The sequence below is a fragment of the Mustela nigripes genome, chromosome 10, assembly GCF_022355385.1.
Source record: "Mustela nigripes isolate SB6536 chromosome 10, MUSNIG.SB6536, whole genome shotgun sequence".
In the NCBI taxonomy this organism is placed as follows: domain Eukaryota; kingdom Metazoa; phylum Chordata; class Mammalia; order Carnivora; family Mustelidae; genus Mustela; species Mustela nigripes.
The window spans coordinates 2,027,522-2,051,061 of NC_081566.1; the positions used below are offsets into that span (position 1 = coordinate 2,027,522).

The 23,540-nt window shown below is 41.4% G+C and overlaps 1 protein-coding gene across 4 annotated transcripts in view; it reads right to left on the bottom strand.

The window, feature by feature from the left end:
* Positions 1-8,896: 8,896 nt before the first annotated feature.
* KIFAP3 (kinesin associated protein 3) overlaps positions 8,897-23,540 on the bottom strand; it is a 163,948-nt gene continuing 149,304 nt past the window's right edge. For 3 of the 4 annotated variants that reach the window (XM_059412420.1, XM_059412424.1, XM_059412423.1), the window contains exon 20: positions 8,897-9,349. In XM_059412420.1, coding sequence (XP_059268403.1) covers positions 9,241-9,349 — 109 coding nt within the window. In that variant the 3' untranslated portion in view covers positions 8,897-9,240. Of the gene's footprint in view, positions 9,350-13,126; positions 13,196-23,540 lie in introns of all 4 variants that reach the window. The other variant, XM_059412422.1, reaches the window with a different exon arrangement.

Consider the following 23,540-nt stretch of genomic DNA (forward strand, 5'->3'; position numbering starts at 1 on the left):
AAGTCACACAGCTGGTAATGTCATAAAGTAGTTTGTGTACAGATTTCGTATTCTTAACTACGGTAGCATACTGCTAATGTTTTACTGAGCAACAAGGTAGGGAGAAGACAGGAGAGGAAAGGGAGTTACTTTAGATGGAGCTCCGAAGACAGCATCACTGAAAAGGTGATGTGACTCTCATATTTGCCCGAGAGACTACATTCTACCTTTTAAAAAAAATTATATTTGAATGGCTTCTTTCTCTACTGTACGTTTTACAAGGAAAAGAATCTCTTCTTTGTTCATTGATTGATCCTAGGTGCCTAGAAAAATGCCTAGCTCAGGAGCTCAACAAGTATTAATAAATGAATTGTTAGAAAACCACAGGCCCAAAATGGTGTAACTTGGGCTGAGCCAAACCAGGCCTTTGCCTAATCTAGCTACAGTTTCAACCCTCCCCAGTAACGTAGCCTTAAGGAGTTAGTCAGAAATTCTCTGATGGGTGCCAATGGGTCTGCCACATGGACCCTCCATCCCTCACAGGAAGATGGAGATCATCCGCATGATTAGTGCCCCCTCCTAGTGAGGGGCTTGGTGAAGCATCTGCCCTGGGATGTAGCCTGGCATGGGGCTTCATGTTCAGTGGAGAGCCTGCCTCTCTGTATCTCTCTGTCAAATAAACAAAATCTTTAAAACAAAACAAAACAACCCCCCCCCCCCCCCCCCAGTCATTCTCCCCAAAAAAAAAAGTCCCTTCCCTGGAAAAACCCTTTTTTTTTTTTTTTTTTTTTTTTAGCAATAACTTTTTGCCCCACCCCCCTTCCTATAAAAACCTTCTACTTTGTACAACTGCTCAGAGCTCCTTTCTTCTTGCTAGATGGGATACTTCATTCTTGAATTGTTTAACAAAGCCAATTAGTTCTCCAGATTTACTTGGTTGATTTTTTTTTTCCACAGAATTAATAGAAATATCAAAAGATATGCGCTAATCTGTTAACAGTCCCTGTGGGGAGTAGGGACCAGGGATTACTTCTTTCACATTGTGTATCTGCATAGTTTTATGTGTTACCATGAACATATGTTACTTCTGTAATTTTGAAGTTAATTTAATAAATAAATAAGGAGCTGAAATGAACAGTTAGATTGGAAGCTCTTGCAGTCTTATGTCTATAAACCAGCGCTCATGATTATTCATTAGGTGGTAATGTTGGGGCGGGGCTTGCAGTAGCATCTATGAAGGACTTAGGAACGACTAGAGGGTCAGTGTGGGCATTTCCTAATAAGGTGTAGATGGCAGTTCCGTCAATGTCACACACTTCATCTGAGAAATAATGACAAGTAATTCTCTGCTATATTCTCAGTTCTAGTTTTTTCTATTTTCTCAATCTAGTTCAGGATAAGTTAAACATTATTTGCCCCATTTCCTTAAAAATAAAAGTCCCTTTGCCTCCCCACTCCCACGAGTCTTCCTGCGTGACCATGGACCACCTCGTCTCCCTAGTTATTCCCCCTGCTCCCTGCACACGCTCACCCGAGTTTGTGCTGTAAATCGAGGACACAGCAGCTACCTGGGGCAACTGAGTGTCCCTGGGACAAAGGGATGGCATAAGTAACTGTCCCCTGGTCAGCAGACATTTTAAAAACAAGCATACAAACAGATCCCAGAAATTTCAGAGCTCCTCCTTCAAGCTTTTGCCTTTCCTTTTGGCACCAAAGGTTTTAAAAATTCTTTTCCCTTTTTCTTGCAACATCTGTTTTCTTCACTCTTTCTATATACTTCTTTCTCACTGTCTGGGGAAAATAGACTCCAGGGACATTCTCAGCAGCAAAGGCCACACCGGTGTGTACAACCAAGTGGACAGGAAAGAGCAGCACCCCTGCTGCTCCCTGCTCCTTTGGTAAGAGGCGAGAGCGCACGAGGAGGGGCTTACTGGTCTTTCTTGCCTTCTCTAAGAAACAGGAGAGCAAGAAAGACCTAAGGGAATCAGGCAGAGAGGTGCTGAAAGCAGAGTCGCCCTACATGAAGTAGGTAAGCAGGGCATTTTGATAACGGGAAATCAGAGCAGGGAAGGGCACTTACGTATTACATGAAGATGTGATCTCGCTAAGAGAGTTTGGGAAGAACGACTGAAATAGCAGCCGTCCTCAGGGGAACTCTCACAACAGAGACAGGGCTGGGGAATAAGCCTGGTCAGGTTTCAGTTCGCTGGCGCTCTTCTGCTCCCCAGTGGCCAGAGTGATGAATGGATAAGCAAGAAGTGGCGTATCCATGCAACGGAACATTATTCAGACACGTGAGAAGCACTGACACATGCCGCGGCCTGGAGGAACTGTAGGACATGACATGAAAGAAGCCGGACACAAAAGGCCACATATTGTATGAGTCCATGTCTATGAAATGTCTGGGACCAGTAAATCCACAGACACAGCAGATGAACGGTTGCCAGGGCCTGAGGGTAGAGGGGACGTGGGAATTGCCAACTGGTATGGAGTTTCTTTTTCGGGGGATGAAAACGTTGGGAATTAGATAGTCGTGACTGTTGCACAACCTTGTGAATATACTAAAAATAACTGCTGAATTGTACATTTTGGAATAGGGACTTTCACAGCATGTGAATTATTTCTCAATAAACCCCACATAATGTGTGTGAGCAGGCACACGTGTGTACGTGAAGGAGCACAGGTATCCTTTTCGTGTGGCCACTGTGCAACAGCTGTACCCGAGGGGGACTCCGCATGACCAGCAGGTGCCTTATGCCAGACTCTCTTACTGAAACTGAAGTAACAGGAGAGCTGTTGCACAAAGTTAATTTGCAACAGATCAAGAGAATGGCTTCTCAGGCCGGGACTCCGGAGCGAGGGTGGATGGGCTCCTTTCTTTTAGGGTAAGGACGACTATCGAGGTGGGGAGACCTTGTCATGGGATGTAGAGGAGGGTGTGAAGTCGCACATGTGCTTTAAGGAGCAGACCTGTCACACATCGGAGTTGTGTGAGTGAGGCTTGTGCTCCTCCTCGGATGGAGATTTTTGAGATTATATTGAAGTAAACGTAGTTGTTGGTCGCTCTAGAAGTCACCCCGGGGCCCTCTGCACAGTGGAAGTCAGAGGTTATACTCAAACTGGTCTGGTAGTCTGGACCCGCTGGAGGCCTTGTCAGGGCAGTCACTGTCACTGGAGGGGCAGCTTCAGTTTCCATTTGCCTGAATTGAGAGGTCAGCTGGAAAGAAGTGCTTAAGGAACAATGTGAAACACAGGTGGGTGAGTACAAGCAGGTGGGCAGTAAAGGTCAGGTCTTGGGGTCTAGCTGGTGACATTATTAAAAATCAAGTGTCAGAAAAATGGAAAATCAATTGGGAAGAGTCATAAAGACAGGGGGGCTCAGTGGGTTAAAGCCTCTGCCTTCGGCTCGGGTCATGATCTCAGGTTCCTGGGATTTAGCCCTACGTCGTCGTGCTCTCTGCTCGGCGGGGGGCCTGTTTCCCCCTCTCTCTCTGCCTGCCTCTCTGCCTACTTGTGATCTCTGTCTATCAAATAAATGAATAAAATCTTAAAAAAGAAAGAAAGAAAGAAAGACTCAGGAACAAAACAAGTAGCTAGACTCAACTAATTTCGATGAGAAATGACTGATAAGCTTGGCCTTCCTTTCCAAAGTATCCCATTAGATTTCTGGACTTTGCAGATACCTTGAGTTCCCCAAACTTCCGTGGGTCTCTGTTTCAAAATCACCGAATTAAAGCGGATTCCTTCATACCCAGCACTGGAAATAAATGAGCTCTGAAAGTTAAGCTAATTGAAAAGCAACACTTCCTGACCCTGCCCTTGTGGGATCTAGGCCTTGATGGGCAGCTCCGAGTCCCACCTGGTGCAAATGGTAATAGTCGTGCTCTGTGGGCTCGACTTCACGGTGATGCAATAGGCCAGAGCTCATTACACAGCAGACTTCAGACACTGGCATATTGTAGGCAAGGGGGGGGAAAAGCTGACTCATGAGAGATTTATTCTTGTTTTGAGTAGCAGTTACCATCCTCCAGATTGCAAATCACTTATTTCAGTGGCCTGAACTACCGACCTAGAGAGATTGAAGGCTTAGAAGAGAAAAGGAGAAGAGAGGTGATATTCACATTAAACATTTCTTTTCACGGTTAATTAACTGCAGGGTTTCTATATTGAGTGGTCATGAGTTTCAAATAAAAGTACTTTTTGCGTGTGTGTGACACTGCAAAGTCTGGTAAATTGGACCTCTGGTAATCAAAATATTTCTAAATGCCTTGAGAGATCATGATTCGTAGTAACTTGAGATGAATTTAAATTCCTCAGATTTCAGAGTGGCACATTGTTCTCTCTTAGTCTTCCCTGAGGTGGTAACTCAGGAACTCATCATCTCTGTGTCTGGGGACGGTATTTGTGGTGGGGACAGATGTGAGGAGAATGGAAGGAGGCTTGAGGAGGGCAGAGTACTTGTGATCTGAGGATTTGTATAGGCCTTTGGATAGATCCCTCTCGGATAGAATTTGTATTGCTTATCAACTGCTGAGCCACAGACCATCACAAACTTAGTAGCTTAAAACATGACCTGTTTTTTTGCTCATGAATTTGCAAGGGTTGGGCAGGGCGGGGCAGGGCAGGGCACTCATCTTGGCTTCTGAGGCCTCGGCTTCGGTGGCTCCAGAGCTGGGGCTGGAATCCTGGGGAGGTTCATTCACCTTAGCGGCTGACTGCTTGGTTGTCTGCTGTGTCCTCCGCTCTGACCACCTACCGCAGCCCCTCCACATGGCCTCTCCCTGTTGCTTGGCCTTCTCACATCATGGCAGCCGGCTCTAAGAATGAGCATCCCAAGAGAACAAGGCAGCATTGAAAGGACTTTGTCTTAGCTTTAAGTCTTTCTGACTTCTGCTTAACTCTACTGGTTGAAACAGTTAAAAAAAGTCCACTCAGGTTCAAGAGGAAGGGTATGGATTCTGTGTTTAACTGGAGAATTATCAGTGTAACTTTGTAAGATGTGCATGTGAGCCGGAATGCGTGGGGCGGGCATCTTTTGAAAATACCACCTGCCGCATCAGCCCAGAACTCGGAAACTTAAAACAGCAGCACGTTATCACTTTTCACAGGAAGTCAGCTTTCTGTAATTGGCCGGGCGGTCCCTCTACTGGTCTTTCTTGGGCTCACCGGCAAGAGTGCATTTGGGTGAGCTGTCCACGGAGGGAGGAGGTGTGCCCCAGCGAGACAGCTCAGATGCCTGGGCTTCTCTTCCAAGTTCTCCACAGCCTGTCAGTGTCAGGGAGTAAACCACAGGGCAAAGGCAGCAGCTGCAAGTCTCCTGGAGGTGTAGGTCCTAGACTCAGACATCATTTCTGCCATGTTCTGGGGGTCAAAGCTGGGTGGTATGTGAGCCCAAATTTAAGACGTGATTAAACAGAGTCTGTCTGATGGTGGGAAGAGCTCAAGAGTATCATGACCACCTTTCTCAGTCTTTACATATTGCCTTTGGGCCACAATTATTAACATTCTGTTCACATGCAAAATATGCTCCCTCCTAGCCCAAAAGTCTCATAACATTATGTCATTAGGCTGTGGCTGGAAGTGCAAGATACCATCACAAAATCCTACTCAGCAGAGGATGAGGCTTCCTGGGTGTGGTTTTCAGGTTCTACTTGAGTTTGGTTCCTCTTGATTCAGAGACTTGTGAACTGTAAGAGGCTATCTGCCACCTCCCCTGTCCACTTCTACCCAACAACCAGTGGTTGGGACAGGAACAGGATTATCACCAAGGATACTCTCATTCCCAATGGGGAGCAGTGGGAGATATGCAGAAGTTATCAGTTCATCACCAATACAACTCCTGCTGGGCACTGGTGCAACCGGGAGAGTCCCCTTCCCTCTGGGGCCAAGGAAGGCTCTTGAGTTGGGGCCATGGAACGTCAGAAGCCTGAAGACAGTCCGTTTCTTGGAAGGAAGTCTGTTTCCTTTTATCCTTCTCTTCAGGATTCTCATGGAATTTTAAATTCCTATTTCTCAAGAGTTTTTCTAGATTACATCAAGATAGAAGTCACACCCATTTTAAAAAATGGTTACTGTATTGTAGGGAAAAATTCATTGTAGCTCAGAGATGTTTTCTTCTATTTTGGCTATTGCTCTTGTATCTTTCAACTTTTTTGAATTTTTATTTATTTGCTTTTTGGAGAGATAGGTGGAGGGAAGGAGGAGAGCCTCTTAAGCAGGCTCCATGCCCAACTCGGAGCCCAGGGCTTGACGCGGGGCTCCATCTCACAAGCCGGAGATCATGACCTGAGCCAAAATCAAGAGTCGGCTGCTTAGCTGACTGAGCCACCCAGGCTCACCATTCCTGTAACTTTTTAAAAAGACTTTTATTGGAAAACCTACCAGCGAAGTGTTGGTGCTCTGATTTTTACCTTCTGTATTATTCTTATTTAATCTACATTCTTGTCCTCTGCCTCCTTACAGAGCTTTTTGACTTTTTCTTCCAGATTACTGATTTTTTTTTTCTCTCAGTCTTCTTTCCTTCGTGCCTCTCTATTTCAGGCCCGTCTTCATTCCAGACAAGCAGGGAGGTGCTGCCGGACTCCAAAGAGCACACAGCGCTGAAGCCTACCGCATTACCGCTTTGGTGCACTTTCAACCTGGCGAGAACGTGTATGTGCCATTTTTGGTATCTGAGGAGGTCTCAGTGTTTTCCATATTCCCATCAAACGAGCAATGGAGACGCGAACGGCCTACGCTCACCTCACTGAAAACCTCCGTGTCCCCCAATGCTTGGCTGTGGGAGGACTTGCCGAGGCAGCGGCAGGGAGTTGGGACAAATCCTGCGGGTGCCACTTGGAAACGTGGCGAAAACGTGAAGATCAGTGTATGAACCTCGAGTCGCGTTTCAGGACCGGGACAAGGCAGCTGGTGGCCGCTCCTCCGTCACAGGAAACAAAGACTCTGGAAGCAGGCGTGCGGCCGGGTCGGAGAAAACCCGTTCTTGGCTGTGCGACCTTCTGACGACGCGCTGGGGTTCGCCGCGCGCCCCGCGGGCCTGGAGCGAACCCCCCGCGCAGCCCGGCGGGAGCCCCGACGCCCGCTGCGGTCACGCGCGACTGTGGCGGTGGCGGGTCGCCTTGTGCCGCCTACGTCCCGCGTCCTGCCCGGAGCTTCGGTCGAGGGGCGGGGGGCCGGAGAGCTTCAGCTCCGTGCGGAGAAGCGTGGGGGGCGCTTCGCCCGCATCGGGCAGGGGGCAGGCGAGGGGACCGGCGAGGGGACAGTGTCTCCTAACCCGGGTCCCGCCGACACGGCGGCGGCTCGGCCGTGGGGCGGCGGCGCTGCGGTAGCGGAGGTGAGCGAGGGCCGCGGGGCGGGCCAGAGGGAGGAGACGGAGCGGGGAAGCCGTGGCGCCGCCGCGGGCTCCGGAGACGAAAGCGCCCGCCGAGACGTCGTTGCGGCCTCAGCCGCGGCAGCTACGGACGCGCGGGCTCCGGCCAGGCGCCGCCTAGCGAGGCCCGGACGCGCGGCTCGTCACGCGGCGCTTCGGAAAGGGCCCGCGGCCAGGGTCTCGCGGCCTCTGACGTAGCAGGACCTTCGGATCCTCCCCTTCCTCCTGCGGCGGAACTTCCCCTCCTAAATGAGGTGACGGTGAGTCCGCGCGCGCCTGCCCGGGAAGTCCCGAGCTCCGGATCCGTGAAGCTCCCGTCAGGACAGCGACGGCGCCGGGAGGGAAGCACGTGCACCTCGGTGCCCGCCCGGCCGCCCGCAGCGGAGTGTTGCCCCCTCGGAGCCTCACCGCCCCACGCGTCCAGGCTTTGCCTGCGGCTAAAGAACCCGGAGCATGTTGGAGTTCCCCGGCTTGGAACCCGCAGCCGCGGCACGTACCGGCCGGACGCACGAGCTTGGGCCCGTCTCCCCGGGTCCCGGCCACGGCTGCTTCCCCCGGACTGGGGCAGGGCTCGCGTCAAAGGCTCGTTCCAGCTTCGAGGCGCTGTGCTTAAACGGAAACTGCGACAAGGAAATGGGTGCCTTCAGGAAGATGGATCAGGTTGTGAGGTCGAGTCACTCCCCGGGAGCGCACCTGCTTCCCGACACACAGCGGGCGATTAAGACAATCTGTTCACAATATTTAAAATTTTTATGTGTTTGGTCTCTCAAACCCATAGATACACTGAGTTCTTCTAAAGGCCCTTTTCAGCTCTATTATTCTATGCTTAAAATATAAATCAAGCCAAATAAATACTGTAGTAGACCACTGAGGTTTTAAAATTCCAGGACAGAAGTCTTATTTTTGATCTGTGTATTTCCCTCAAAGCCCAGCATTACTCCTTCCATAGCAGGGACTCAAGGAACTATCTCTGTGTTACGGTTATTTGTTTTGCTGTGTTTGTCAAGTATATTTCCAACACTGTAACATTAATGAATTGCTTTCAAAATTCATTATTAATTATAATGTCTATTTCTTACCACCCAAATCTTACAAAAACAAGAAAACAAATGGGAAACAGGTGAGAAAAATATGCTGTTCCTTAGTTTTCCTGCGAGATAGCTTTTCCATACTTTAGATGACACGAATAATAAAATTTAAAAACCCAATACGAATCTAGTTTCACATGCACTAACAGACATCTCAGGCTTTCTACCTTAAAATCAGAAAGACAAGAATTCAAATTGCTGAAGAGATTCTACGCATATGTCACATGATCTATGGCACATGTTCCATTACTCACCGAAAACTAGTTAACTTTGGGAAGCAGCCCTGGAAAGGCAGACGGCATGGGAAAAAAAGGATGATATTCTTTGCATAAACTTGAAAGCCACACACATCACCTGGAGTACTCGAGTTTACAGGGAAAGCGCAGGGAAAAGAGAATCCACACACACCTACACAAGCAGGTGTGAAACACATTACATAGAAACACATGACTTTCACTAATTCATTTGCACTTTATCCTTTTTAATAGAAATTAAATTAGTCACTCAATGTACATAATGTAGTGTGTTTTCCAGGCTGGATGCTTTTCAGCGTTTACTTTTGTGTCTCTATGAATAGCACGGGAAATGTTATTCACCATCCAAGATGTGGTGAACAGGGTCTAACTATATGTAACAGAGGACAGAGGGATCAGAGTTAATTTGTAGCTAACAGCACTAGAAAATAAAAAAAACAAAAACACAGACCTGCAGTAATATCCACATGCATTATTAGCCAAGATTCAAAGTTAACCCAACCCACACAGATTTCTTCTAAGCTGAGAGCACACACAGAAAGGGATGACTTTATCGAGATCCATAGCCATAGTAGTAAGGCTCATCAGGGCGGAATCCGTAAGCTGTGGCAGGGCGTCCAAGAATGCCAACTGGCTGGCCAAAGCCATCCGTTCCAAGGCTGGAAAGAGAAAAAGGTGTGGTAAATTATATTGTTCATCACCCAACCACAATGTAGGCCAAGGGAGTCTGGGAACTTTACACCACCAAGATTTTCTTCCTAGCAGCTAAAGTGATTTATGTGGCTATCATTAGGCAGGCCTTTCTCTTGTGTGCGTGTGTGTATAGGTATACACACACACATATATGAAATATACACAAATATACATATACATTATATAATATGTATAGCATTAAATTAATTTAGTCACAAATATGTGTATAATAAATATTTACTTCTAACAATGTGTTAAAAAGTGGGAAACCTCTGTCATCAGGTGCTATTCAAGACAGAAAGGAGGCCAGATCAGAAGAGCTTTAATAAATTACATTCATATATGGCTTTTATGCTAGAATATGAAAAGATGTTATGTGCTGGCAAGTATCAGTAATACACTGCTAGGGAATGATAAAACTAAAACTGTAGTAAGATGAGTTTTATTATTCATCATAAGATCATCTTTTCATATGAAGATACAGTATTATTAATAAGGACATGCATTTTGAATTTTAGTAGTAAACTCTAACCTAGGGCCAAATCATACTATAAGCCTAAACTGAAAGAGTAAGACAAGGAATTTTACAATATTTAAGTTAGCCAGATTTGTTCTGCAAATCCTTCTCCGAGTCCTCAATTTAAAAAACCCAAATAAATCATACATGTTTCTTTTGAATGACAGTAAGACAATTATAAATTTTGTTTCAGTTTATTCTATGGAAATAACAGAAGCCTATAATGTTCAGAGTTATAAAGATACTTGAAGCATGGATAACCTTTATTACTTTAAAAATTATTCTTTCATCTACTGATAGATTTAAAAGAAAATCTTTTCTCCAAAGCACTTGTTAAGGGTCAGAGAATTCTGCAACACTTAGCAAAACGACAAGAGACTTATTTTGTCAGGCGGAGATGGCAGCTATGACATGCCCATGCACGGCTCATGCAGGGAGTGCTAGTGAGCTCATGTCCGACCAAAGGGAACAACTTATGACGCAGAAACAGAAACTTGGAAAAAACAAACACATTTAAATGTTTTAATATTAGAGAGTATACTAGATGGAAAGATACTTTATCAGCAAAATCTCAATATGACTAAAAAATAAAGAGGCACTAACTTCCTCTCACAACTCAAAAGGAGATTAAAACACAAAAGTACTATTGATTAAAAGGCTGTTTTAAATAACTTGTGTATGTGCACGTGTGTGCACGTGTGCACCAAGACGGACTGCGTACTTAATGTAGAGAACTAGAATATGTATAGGGCGTATTATTCATGTGAACTTACTGCTCGGGGAAACGGGTTTTCTGAGATAAAAGTTTTACGTTAGCATTCGTTAGTGAGTGATCCTAAAGAAAACAAACTTTTCGGCTCCTTCTAAATAAAAAACCGTGTCTGTAATTCCTAAAAGTTGACCGACATGTTTTAAGTCTGAATTTTATTTTGAAATGGCGAAATATAGGCATGTCCTTCCTACTTTGGTCTCCTGGGAAGACATTTTAATTTTATGATGAAGCGAAACACTGCTCTAGAGGCAACTTGATTAAAGAAGTTTCAGGAAGTAATGCAGCCCATGAACTCAGATACACCCGTGTCAGTTAAAATCGAGGGAAAGCTGGCCACTGGCATTCTTCTCCTGAAGCCCTTAAGGCCAACAGACACTCACGTGTCCCAACAACTATCAACTATGGCTGGTGGGACAGCTCATGACCTTCAACTCCTCCATTTTTCATCTCCTGCCCACCTTCCCCGGACACTGGCTGGATTTTTAGCATCTCTTCTGAGCCGAAGAGCAGGAGACTTAGGTTAAACTCAAGTTAATTTTGTCTTTGTTTCTCAGCCTAGAGGTTTTCAGGAATTTGGGACCAAGAGGCAGCGTAGACTGGCAGAGAAACACACGAAGGCAAGTGAAGTGCAGCAAGAGGACAATCCCCAGAGGGGAGGGTGCCAGCCACGTTGCTCCCCAGAGGCCACTGTCCGTAACTCACCTAAGCAATGCTTTGGGTGGCCTGTAACTCTCTCAGGAATATCAGACCTTTTGTCAGGCTTGTGCTCACTGAGGAATGGCTCTTAAAGTTCTGAGAGCCTAAGGTCACTACACGTTCAAATTGCAAAACTGTATTTTATTTCTATGACCAAAAGGAAATCGTATTCCCACGTGACTTGACACCAGGGAAAAGGATAAACTTAGACATTAATCAATCTGCGTGGTGTAAATAGAAAAATGGATATTCTGTTTCTTAAAAAATGTCAGTCACATTGTTGGTAAGAAGTCCTCTAAGGTAAGACTGGATCTTGAACACTGAAAATTTACTCACTAAAGTTCTATTTATGTGGTCAGCACTTCACTCAGGCCAAAGTTTCTAGACTTCCACAGATACCGTTTGGGAAAAAATTTTAAGGAGAAAAATTAGAAACTCTTAAAGTGAGTTTTTCTGTAATTATCCACCATGTATCACAGATGCACTTGCTGTTTTAAGAAAATTAAGTCTGAAACATTATGACCAGTTTGGATGGCACTTTGATGTAAATCCTAGGTCCTTTTATATTATGAAAGATCAGCTGTATCTACATAATTAACATCTTTTAAATAAAATTCACTCGGAAACAGAATAGCTTGATTATTTAATCTCTCGTTTGGTTCTAATATAGAGGGAAAATTAGATTTTCAGGATGCTGAATCCTGAGGATAGATGTTCTCTTGGGATATGTGGGCACATGTTGTACTTTCTCCTTTGAGATAAAGATGTGGCCTTGTTAATGTTGAATCTGGTTCAAAATGAGGAGAGTAAAACAGTAAGTATTCCTTTAAACAGGAGCAGATTCTTTATGTAAGTTCTAGAAGGGGACAGAAGCTGTGACTATAAAAGGGAAGTGCGGCAGCAAAAACTGTGCTTTCCTGATCCACTCAGGACTCAGAGGCACTGGCACACCCTCGCCAGGAACCCCAAGAACCAGGGACACTGAGCCGTGGTCTGCTGTTTGCGTTCTTGCCCCGTGGGACAGCTCCCCTTCAGATGAGAGTTGAGTGTTTATACCGGGTTTATATGTACCTGCTTTCTTCCTGGTACCCCTAACCTCCACAGAAAGGGTGTGTCCCTCTAGATCAGAGAATGCCACTCCTAGACCGCTTTTTTAAAGTAGAACTATGTAGTGTCATTTAACCACTATCCTCAATGTCCAGATGTCATTTTTTACCTTTAAATTAGCAAACATAACAAAATGCAATCTCTTCTTAAAAACACATATTTCTAGCTCAAAGAAAATGGTTCCTGTTTGCTGGGAAAAGGCAACCAGGAAAGGTGAGGCCCCCAAATCCTTCTGCTACTAAGTTTTATGTTCCAAGAACAGTGATTTGGGGGTACCTAGAAAGGAAAGTGACAAATTCTTCATGAGTAAAAAATTATATTTGAAATTCAACAATAAATATAAAATCACATCTAAAGCTTATCTTTAAACAAACATTTGGAAATCTAATAGCATTCAGCAAGCAGGAGACGGAATTTTCTGTAATAGTGACAAGGCTTCAAACAAATTTTTAACAGCATTCATTGTATTTCTAAACTTGCAGTAAATTAGGGAGGGGAGAAAAAGAAATCCAGGCATGACAAGTGATAGTTCCCATGCAGCACATTACAAGGGGAATGGCAGCCAGGAAGGGGTCCGAGGCACTCTGAGGCTCTGACTGGACTTCTGTGCCAGAGTTGACATTCCTGTAGAGAGGGAAGGAAATCACCTACCTCTAGCTGTTTGTGAGGCTTAATTAGTGCATATTTGTAAAGCACTTTGAAATCCTTGGATGAAAAGTGCTGCGTAAGTGAAAAGTATTATCATTATTTTATTAAAATTAAGTAAAAGCAACACAAGTCTTTATCTTCTTTGAAATTCTCAAGTCAGAAAATGAATGCAGAACAAATAACGAATATATCAGAGGATGCTACAAAAAATAAACAAAAAGTAAATTCAAGCCGCGTTCTCTTAACGTAGGTTCACAGAATCTTTGACTTGGAAACATGTTTGGAAATAATCTAAACTACGCTTCCATTCACAACAGCCTCGACTGGGTCTACAGAATTCTTTGCAAACATCTCCATAAATGGGAATCCTCACAAAGCAGCTCATTCCATTCACGGGCCCATCAAACTATTACAAAGTTTTTGTATCTTGATCTGAAATCTGTTATTTCTAGAATTATCCTCTGGAACCACAAAAGAAAACGGATTCTTCTTTTTTTATTTTAAGGAGATTTTTTTTTTTTAAAGATTTTATTTATTTATTTGACAGAGAGAGATCACAAGTAGGCAGAAAGGCAGGCAGAGAGAGAGAGGAGGAGGAAACAGGCTCCCCGCCGAGCAGAGAGCCCGATGCGGGACTCGATCCCAGGACCCTGAGATCATGACCCGAGCCGAAGGCAGCGGCCTAACCCACTGAGCCACCCAGGCGCCCAAACGGATTCTTCTTTAATGAGGCTTTTTCACAACTCTCATTTAATCAATCCTCATGATATGGTCTCTGGGATGTTTACCATCTCATTTGCTCTCTAAAACAACTTTGCTACTTTTCAATGGTTATCTTAAATGAAGAAGTGAAAATAATGTGATACTGTATTTATTTTGTGGTCTGAAATCAGCACAGAATATAATGAGATCCTGTTTCTAACTCTCTAATACCATAGGCTAAAAATTCATTGATCTCAAATTTTTAAAGGAGTCCTTACCACAAAATGGCTCACATTGAATGTGTGTGTATGTGGGTGTGTAGTTGTGTGTATGTACACACACAGACACACACATGAAATTTTCATGTTGCCTTTCATCTTTTTGGTGTGGGTCTTTCTTCAGGAATTCTATTCTCCCTAAAATAAAATCCTTTGTGACAATATTTATATTTATAAATATATTTGTATTTATAGAGGGTAGTGATAGAGTGTAGTGATTTTTCCTAACTGCCTATCTTTGTGGTCTACAAAGAAGTTTGGAATTCTTTTGGGATTCTGAAGTGAAAGGACTTAACATAGGCTAACTTTCTTCGGAGGAAGCTTTCTAGGATATTATAGAGCTGCATAAAATGATCCTATAATAGCTTTCGAGTTCATTCTTTTTATTATTCCAATATATCAATCATAGAATCAAAATCAGTATTTTATTATCTAAGATTATAAATTGATCAGTAATTTCAGCTTAACTATAATTTGTCATGAGAAATTTAGAAATATGAAATTGTAGTAGTGCAATGTAATAGTGATCCTTTGTAGCCAGCCAGCCAGCCGGCCATCCATCCATCCATCCATCCAAATGGACATGAGTTCCTACAATGTGTTAAATATGGTGTTGACAGTCAATGTTAAAAGAAAAATGTGGTACTGGGAAGCCAATAATAAGACATGGTCCTTGACCACAGACTGGAGGCGACTAAACACAAACAGAATTCCTGTAATATGTTGTATTACCCTAGTACTTTTATAAATTACTACAGAAGAATAGAGGAGCAGCAGATATTGACTATATGGTGAGAGTATGTATAAGTTGTTACAAAAGAATCTAGGGTGCTAGAAAGTCTTTAAAGAAAATACTTTAAAAGATTTATTTATTTATTTGCGAGTGAGCGAGCAAGCAGCAGGGAGAGCAGAGGGAGAGGGAGAGAGAGTCCCAAGGAGACACTGTGCTGAGCCTGGAGCCCAGTGCGGGTCTCAGTCTCACCACCCTGATGACCATGATCCCAGCTGAAACCAAGAGTCAGACACTTAACAGACTGCCACACAGGCACCGCCAAAATACTTGTATTTTAATGCATCTGTCACTTCCTCACTATGTATCTTTTTACTTTATTTCCTATGAAACTGTAAGTACTATACAGGGGTAAAGACGGTCACTGTCTCATCAACTGCTGCGCCGCTAACGGCCAGCTTCGTAGCGGGCACGGAGGCCTTCAGAAGAATTTCACTGTGTGAACAGACGGATCTACAAGGACAAGGAGGCCTCACAGGTGAGGAAAGATGCTGCAGCCTGAGCGCGCAAGAAGGTGCTGAAGAACAGAAGCTGCTTACGTGAGAAGCCTTAGGGTTCCGGTGAAAGCAGGTGACAGGAGAGAAGGCCAGAAACGGAGGGTAAGGCGAGACTTTGAAAGCTCTTCAGATGCCAGGCTAACTATCCACTTTGCAGAGTTGTCTATGGTTTTTGAAAATGGGGAAAACTTACTTCTGAGTTTTAGCAAGAGAACTGTGGCAACTATGGGTGTTAAGAGACAAAAGCTTGGGGAACATTTAAGAGAATATCATGGCTATCCATACACAGAGTGACAGGAGCCCGGAGAGGCAATGGCAGAGGAAACAATCAAATATGCTATCTTCCCTGATAAAAAAATGCTATCTTTTCTCTTTTGAAATCAGTTTAGTTATACTTCTACCATTAAAAAAATAAATAAAAAAGATTTTATTTATTTATTTGTCAGAGAGAGAGAGCACAAAGCAGGGAGAGCAGCAGGAAGAAGCAGGCACCCTTCTGAGCAGAAGCCCCATGTGGGACTTGATCCCAGAATGCTGGGATCATGATCTGAGCCACTCAGGCGCCCTATACTTCCACCATTTGAGAATGAAGGAAAAGAATTTCAAAACTGGCTGAAATTTTAGAGGTTATAGTTAATTGGAATGAAACAATTTTGGCACTTTCCTGCAGGCTTCATCAAATAACTAAGAGGGTGTGCTGTTCCATGCAGGTGAAATCAGACTGTACAAGTACTCTGCCTCTACAATCAATAGGCTGAACTATGCTGTCAGAAAAGAATTTTTTTCCTTAAAATTCCTATATGTAGTAACAAGAGAAGTATAGATAGAATGATCTAATGCCTATAAAATTATACCTAGCAGGGAACCTGGGTGGCTCAGTTGGTTAAGCAACTGCCTTTGGCTCAGGTCAGGATCCTGAAGTCCCAGGATCTAGTCCCGCATCGGGCTGCCCGCCTGCCTCTCTACGTAGACGTAGAGAGTCTACGTCTCTCTCTGCCCCTCACCACTCTCATATTCTTTCTCTCTCATTCTCTCTCTCTCAAATAAACAAAATCTTAAAAAAAAAAAAAATTATACCTAGCATTAGATCTATTGAAATCTAAATGCCTGTAATTTATAAACCAACCACTAGATGGAGAGCTTGTCTTATCACTGAGTATCCTTAGCTTTCACAAAGTTTTAAACCAAATTTTACCAAATTTAAACTCTCAGCAAATTCCACATTGACAGAATATGGTTTCCACTGCTTTCTCATATAGTCAATGCTCTCCTTTTATGAATGTGGGGGCCTATGAAAATGATAGAAGATGCCAATCATCTGGGTCACGGAAAGATGAAACGAACGCGCACGTTAAGGTACTACTACTATATGACCACCTCTAAAATTTTCATTGAACGTGTCAAAAGCCTCTGTTTCTATAAATTTGTACATAATACATATTTGAGGCTGCTGAAGGGTGTTATTAAGCTTGAGCCTCTGTATTAGTGAGTAGATGAGCACAACTGAGCCGTCTTATGGTGAGCTTTACCAATACATACCAAGTGTTGCTATCATTTTCCATTTAGTTTTTATCACTAATCTTTTATATGCGTGAATATCAATTTTCCTTTTATTATGAGAAAACTAAATGGCTAATGAATCTTAAAGAATCACATTTTAGTGAAATCAAACCAAGTAATATTTTTCCAAAAATCAAGGCCAAGTGATATGAGTAGTGGGAGGCTGTATTTAAAGTGTTCATCTGGAATTTATTTAGAAAAAAAATTTTTAAAGACATCTGTCAGTTCTAAGGGGAAATATACCACCTTGGGGACAGATCCTTTCAACTTAGTTACTATACTAAGATGCTTCAGATAAAAACTAATTTGTAGTAATGATGGAAGAGGCATGTATAAAATAGTCACTGATTTATTCCAAATGGTAAAGAAATTCCACTTCACTGATGCTTCTCTAATTTCATTCAATTCACACTTCTCTTATAATGCATCTTAATCCGTTGTTTAACCCATCTCCAGGGGCTATTTTATTTTTTATGTGGAAGTATTATAGTTGGCACTTTTTCATATTATACCACTGCATTAATTTTCTAAATTCCTTTTTATTTTTAAAAATCTTATAGTGTAATTGAGATTCTTCTATTAACTCTAATTCTTCGGCATCTGCTCTTACTGTTGTACCTGACAATTCAACTCCATCACATTCCTTTCTTCATGAGCTTTACAGTTTTTTACTGTGTTCAACTTCAGGGTTTTGTTTTTGTTTTTGTTTTTTGTTTTTAACTCATTATTTTTGCCTGTCTGTTGGCCCTTAAATATGGAAAATATTTCTACAGACAGGTTCTGTATTTGTTTATAATATATCAAGACCCTGGGGATTCCATTGTCCTGGAACAATTTTAATGACAATTTCTTGGTTTGGGGTTCCCTGAATTAGATGAATAACATAAATTCTGAACCCACTCATGCACACGGAGAAAGCTTATGCTTTCTCTTTCCCTTGGATGACTATCCTCCTAACCTAGGGCCTTGGAGCCAAAGATAAGTTTTGGTCACTTTTCTAGGCTGGTGAATTAAGATTATCTAGTCCTTTTTTCAGATGACGAAAAAAAGGCAGCCCACTGAAGTTCCAGGCTTTATATATGGAATTTAATTTCATTCTCCTACAGTATATAACCTATACTTAGTTCAATATATTCTTGTGGGTGGTTATTGTGGGTGTGTGTGTGTGAGAGAGAGAAAGAGAGAGAGAGAGACTTATCTTTGTGAATCTGGTCATGAATTATGAATTTTTTGTTACATTTTATCCATCTTTTCTATATGTCTACATGGGGAGGGCCTTCTAAGTCAGCTCAGTTTAACATCTTGCTGGAAGTCCTTTCCATTTCAGTCTTATTATTCTGCTCTGCACATTCAAGAAAAGAATGTTTCAACCCTGTATTCTGGTACTCAGAACTGGCTTGCTTGAGAAGAACAATGACTTGAAAGAAATAATTGGAGCCATGAGAAGATATTTTCTTTTTCCTTATTTGTAGCAATAAACCAAAAAAATACTCTGATAGGTGCCTAATGGAAGCTGTCAGATGTGATTATCAAGCCAAAGTGATATTTATTCAAACCTATAATGGTCTCAAACTTTCCTTAATAATCTTTTAATGAAAGTATACCATCTAGTCATCTGTAACTTACATTTCTTCAGTTAAGTCCAAGGACTTCTTGAAATTGGCAGTTCTATAATATCAAGCAGTGCCTCATTCCATACCACCAAATGTTAAGGAAACTTACTGAGCTGCTTAAGTAACCCCTAGGTCAATAAACTGAGTCATTAGCACCTCCTTTGAATAATTGTTTGTCTGTTACTAGCTCAACATTTATATAATCTGTCATAATACCTTGGTTTTTTAAGGTACAAAAATTATGGCTGTAGGCTTAAAGAAGAGAATATAACATAAGTAGCAATGTTTTCACAGTGATCGTTTAACCAGACTGCCTGGTACTGAGTGAGTTAAAGCCTGAACACCACAGCTAATTACTATGTAATGCTAACCTTAGTTGCTGGTTCATTTTGAGACTCTTTAAAATATGAACTGTGTATTTTACCCCTATGCACTCTCTTAATGATTTGTTTTTTTAGACTGAAATCACTTCCAGCCATCAGTTATACTCCTGGTCTCTACATATGCACTTCTCCAAGCACAAATATTTCTTTTTCCTATTGGTCTGCCAGCCTTGTCAGAGCAAATTTCACTTTAAACTAAATGCTATGATACTTAAAACCTCCTGGATTACTCAGGCTGCTAGTGCGATCTATGACCTTCCAAGAATGACAGCTGAACTTTCCAATTTGCTTATACTGCTTGGGGAACTAGAAAGCACATGCCAAATAGGAAAACGTTTCTGATGTTGAACAGAGAGAAGTTCTTGTTGGAGGTGGGAGCAGGAGACTATTAAGTACTGAAAAATACTAATAAGAAATGAAAAGAAACTAAACATGCTGCAAAGTCTAAGACCTTGAGCATAATTCAAAAGTTAATACTAGTACTAAAAACTTTTCAGTCCAATATAAATGCCCCTCAGTTGCTATAATTTAAGCACCATTCAGAGTCTTAAAGTGATAATGTATTACCAAAATGAACAAGTTCAAGAGATGGAAGAGAACCTAAAATTATCACAGGTACTGTGCAAAATGGACTATTGCCAGTTCCCCATCTTTCTTCATGAAACAGAAATCTGACATATGGACACAGAGTAAATATGGCTATCTAGCATGCATGCTATATGCCCCTCTCTCAGAAATGAAAAATTAACATTAAGCTTCTGCTAAAACCTTGTCTCCCAAATCCTTAAATTAGTAGTACAGTGTGAGGATATTTTCATATAGTTTTAAAACCTTTCACTTTCAAAAAAAAACCTTTCACTTTCTTTTACTACTTTACACAAGAGGGGGACAAGTGTTTGTTATAAAAAAAATCTGAAAAATCTTATTGAATATAAGAAGCTTAATGTAACATTTCCAATTTATGTCATAGTCTACTTATTCACTTGTCTCAATAATTTTTAGGCTAATAAAAATCAAATGCTGGTTGATAAGTAGAGACTTATTTTGGTACCTAAAATCAAACCAAGTGACATTTTTCTAAAATTGAGGGTACAAGTATGGATAATAGAAACTATATTTTAATAAACTGAAAGTACATTGTTTTAGGTAGCTAAGCATGACAATGTGGAAATTTGATCCAAAATAATATTTATAATATTAAATGTACCACTAAGATGCATTGCCATACATTATTATGATATTTTAAAACATCTATTTTGGGCAATGTTACATAAATATTTCCAGCCACTAATTCAATAATTTCAGTAATCACTAAAGGTCAGATAAATACTTCATAGTTATTTAGCATCCTCTAGAGCATTAAAAATCTCAGTATACTGTAGAATATGCCAACACTGCATTTATCACTACACAAACAGGTCCTAAAGTAAATCTCTACTCTTAAATTTCATAAGCTCTCCTGTCCTTGAAAATACATTGGTCTGCAAAACAAAAACAAAAATGAGTTTACTTTCTACTTATGTCTAAGGCCAATTTCAGATTGTCAAGACATGGACTGACTGAAGTCATTCTGTTCAAACAGACTGTGGTCTGTTGATGGCGAGACAAGGTATTTCTGTATCATCTTCACAGGATGGGTCCAACTACGCTTTGGGCACATGTGGCATTGACACCAAGCCAATTCGGTGTAGACTGGAATGTATAAGTATATGATACTAACATTTACCTTTCTGACTTATACCCTATTGCCATATTTTAAAGTTATTTTTAAAGAAATATAAGAAAACAACATACTTTTTTTCTCTATTACTGACACACATGGACATTTTTTCTCCCATAATTTAAGAACTGGAAATTATGTTTATTAGCAAGACTAACTTAAGTATGAACTTATCAACAACTCTTGAATTTTATTAAAGTGAGTGGAGTACAATGACCTCAAAACCAGAATATCTGGATATGATTTCTGCTTCTAATGATAAAATTTGTTACAGTCCATATTTGTAACTGTAGTAATTTTTTTTTTGTAAAATAAGAATAACGGCTGTCCCTTTTAACATCTGCCTTGAGATTATTATACTTCCAAGTCTCTTACAAGAACAGTACAAAACAGTACAGAGACTCCTATATATTTGGTGTTGTTATTATTATGACATATGAAAATGATAGCGCTTTCCCTAAAAATACTTACGAAATTCTGGCTGCTCCTGCCATAAAATCCAGACAGTTAGGAGATACTCTATCATATGTGGCATGCTTCTTACACATGCTTTCTGTTTGCTTTTATGGGGCTGTTACATAATTCATAGAGATTTATGCCTACACGTAGGCAACTAATTGTTATTGCACTAAAATAATGCCATGGCCAATCATACCTTCCTTTAACCATAGTGAGACTAGACTGCTTGTATAAAAAAGGTTACTCAAGCAAAACCCTCCAGATTCTATATCATGATTGATGCAAATGATACAACACATGTTGGGATGAAAAATACCAGGACTATCTCTTTACATGCTTCTTTACCTTATTTTATATTCAGTGAGTTTATTTTGAAAGTAGTAAATCAAGGATAAGGTTTTTAGTGATTCCACACAAATCGTCACTTCCCAAAGTGCACACGTTTCTGTACTCAGGTTTACTGCTGTTTGAAAAGGGCACAGGTCATGCATGTGTTTAGGACAGGCTATTTTCATTCTGTGATGTTCGTTATCTTGGGGTGGTGCCAACCTGACAATCTGGGACTTATAAATGAAGCTGGGCAACTAGCAGCAGAAATCTTCAGGGAGACGGGAATGCACCAACCATACATTTTTGAAATTATAGACAGTATGGGGTTTAGGCAGTATTTCAAGCTAGCATATAGGTATATCTATGTTAGTTTTTTCAAGTATGCACGACATGGGAAGATTACAAGTTGACTTACTTAAAATCACTATGGTGTCCACTTGCTGATGGCAAACAACACCCCCCACCTCAAGATTTTGGGGGAAAAAGGCAAGATGCAACTGTAAGAAATTGTAATAATTTCTTTTCTTGACTTAGTATATCCACAGAACAAGCTAAATTACAAAAGTCCAGTATTTACAAAGCCCTTAAAACCTGGAAAACTTAAAAAAAAACCTTTTGAGACTTTAAAGAATTCCTAGTCTTTTACCACTCCAAAAAAGATCTTAGCATGATCTTTGAACACCCACGGAAATGAAGTCTTATGGGGTTTCTTGTATCAATTTGAAAAGATGTAATATTTAGTCTACAGTTGCGATTTATAAATGTACTTGCCTAGCTATGCTCATGGAGGCCTCCTCTCATCCTTGCACATTTGAGGGGCTCTAAATTAGCCACCTGACACTGTCCACACAAATTGGGATTCTTTTTTTAAGACTGTATTGCCTTTTAATTTCTGACAGGCCAAAATGAGGTGCTTTGTTTTTGGCTGGAAAAGACCTGAAATGGAAAGAATTTCTGAAAAACTGGGATGTATTAACCTTAGATCAAGATAAAGAAAATAGGCTTAATTAATATATTTCTTGAGATATAATGCAGATTTATGCCACAAAAGAGAAGATATTTGGGAAATCATTAATCATGGCCCCTGTTTATGAGTCTTTTCAAAAAGACTTATAATCTTTAACAAAAAGGCCTTAAGAAAGCCTTTGTTGATGTGCCTTTCTAGTCTGAAACGAGACTGCAGAAATATGTGGCCTTTCCATAAAAACATAGACATACACAGATCTTGCATTCACCTACAATTAACTGTTAAGAAGAAGTATATACAGTATATACAGTTACTAATCATTCTTCTGAAATATAAAAACAAAGTAACATCTGAAAATTACTTCTCCTACAGGCTGTCCCATTTGTCTCTTTGAAGTACATGCGTTCTATTTTTCTTTTTTTTAAAGATTTTATTTATCCATTTGACAGAGAGAGAGAGAGAGATCACAGGTAGACAGAGGAGCAGGCAGAGAGAGAGAGGAGGAAGCAGGCTCCCCGCCGAGCAGAGAGCCCCATGCGGGGCTCGATTCCAGGAATCAGAGACCATGACCTGAGCCGAAGGCAGAGGCTCAACCCACTGAGCCACCCAGGCATCCCCATGCGTTCTATTTAATTAATAGAGGCACTAAGCAGTTATGAGATTACCAAGTGATTAGGGCTACTACTGAAAGGCTGCATATTGGCCTAAAATTCCTACAGGATAAAATCTATGGGATTATAGTCCATAATTAATCCGTAACTCCAGACATCTCTTCCACTTCCAAATAACCACCAGTGGGAGTTTACTGACTTTTTTCTTTTTTTCAATGATAAAACTTGATACATCTTTGTAATCTAAAACTGTTTCAGTTAAAAGTTTTGAGAGTTCATCCATAGTTATGACGTTAGTGTTAAAAGAAGGTCAAAGACTAAAATGTAGTGTCATGTGTTCCCTTGCGAGTATCTTTCTGCCTGCATACCTACCTACCCACCTACCTACTTTGCCTAAAAATGAACCTTTGCTTAGGACATGGGAGGTATTAGAAATCAACATTCACATCACACTTTCATATAATGGCTCTCCTCAAATCTGGCAATTATTCAAATTATGTTTTGTAG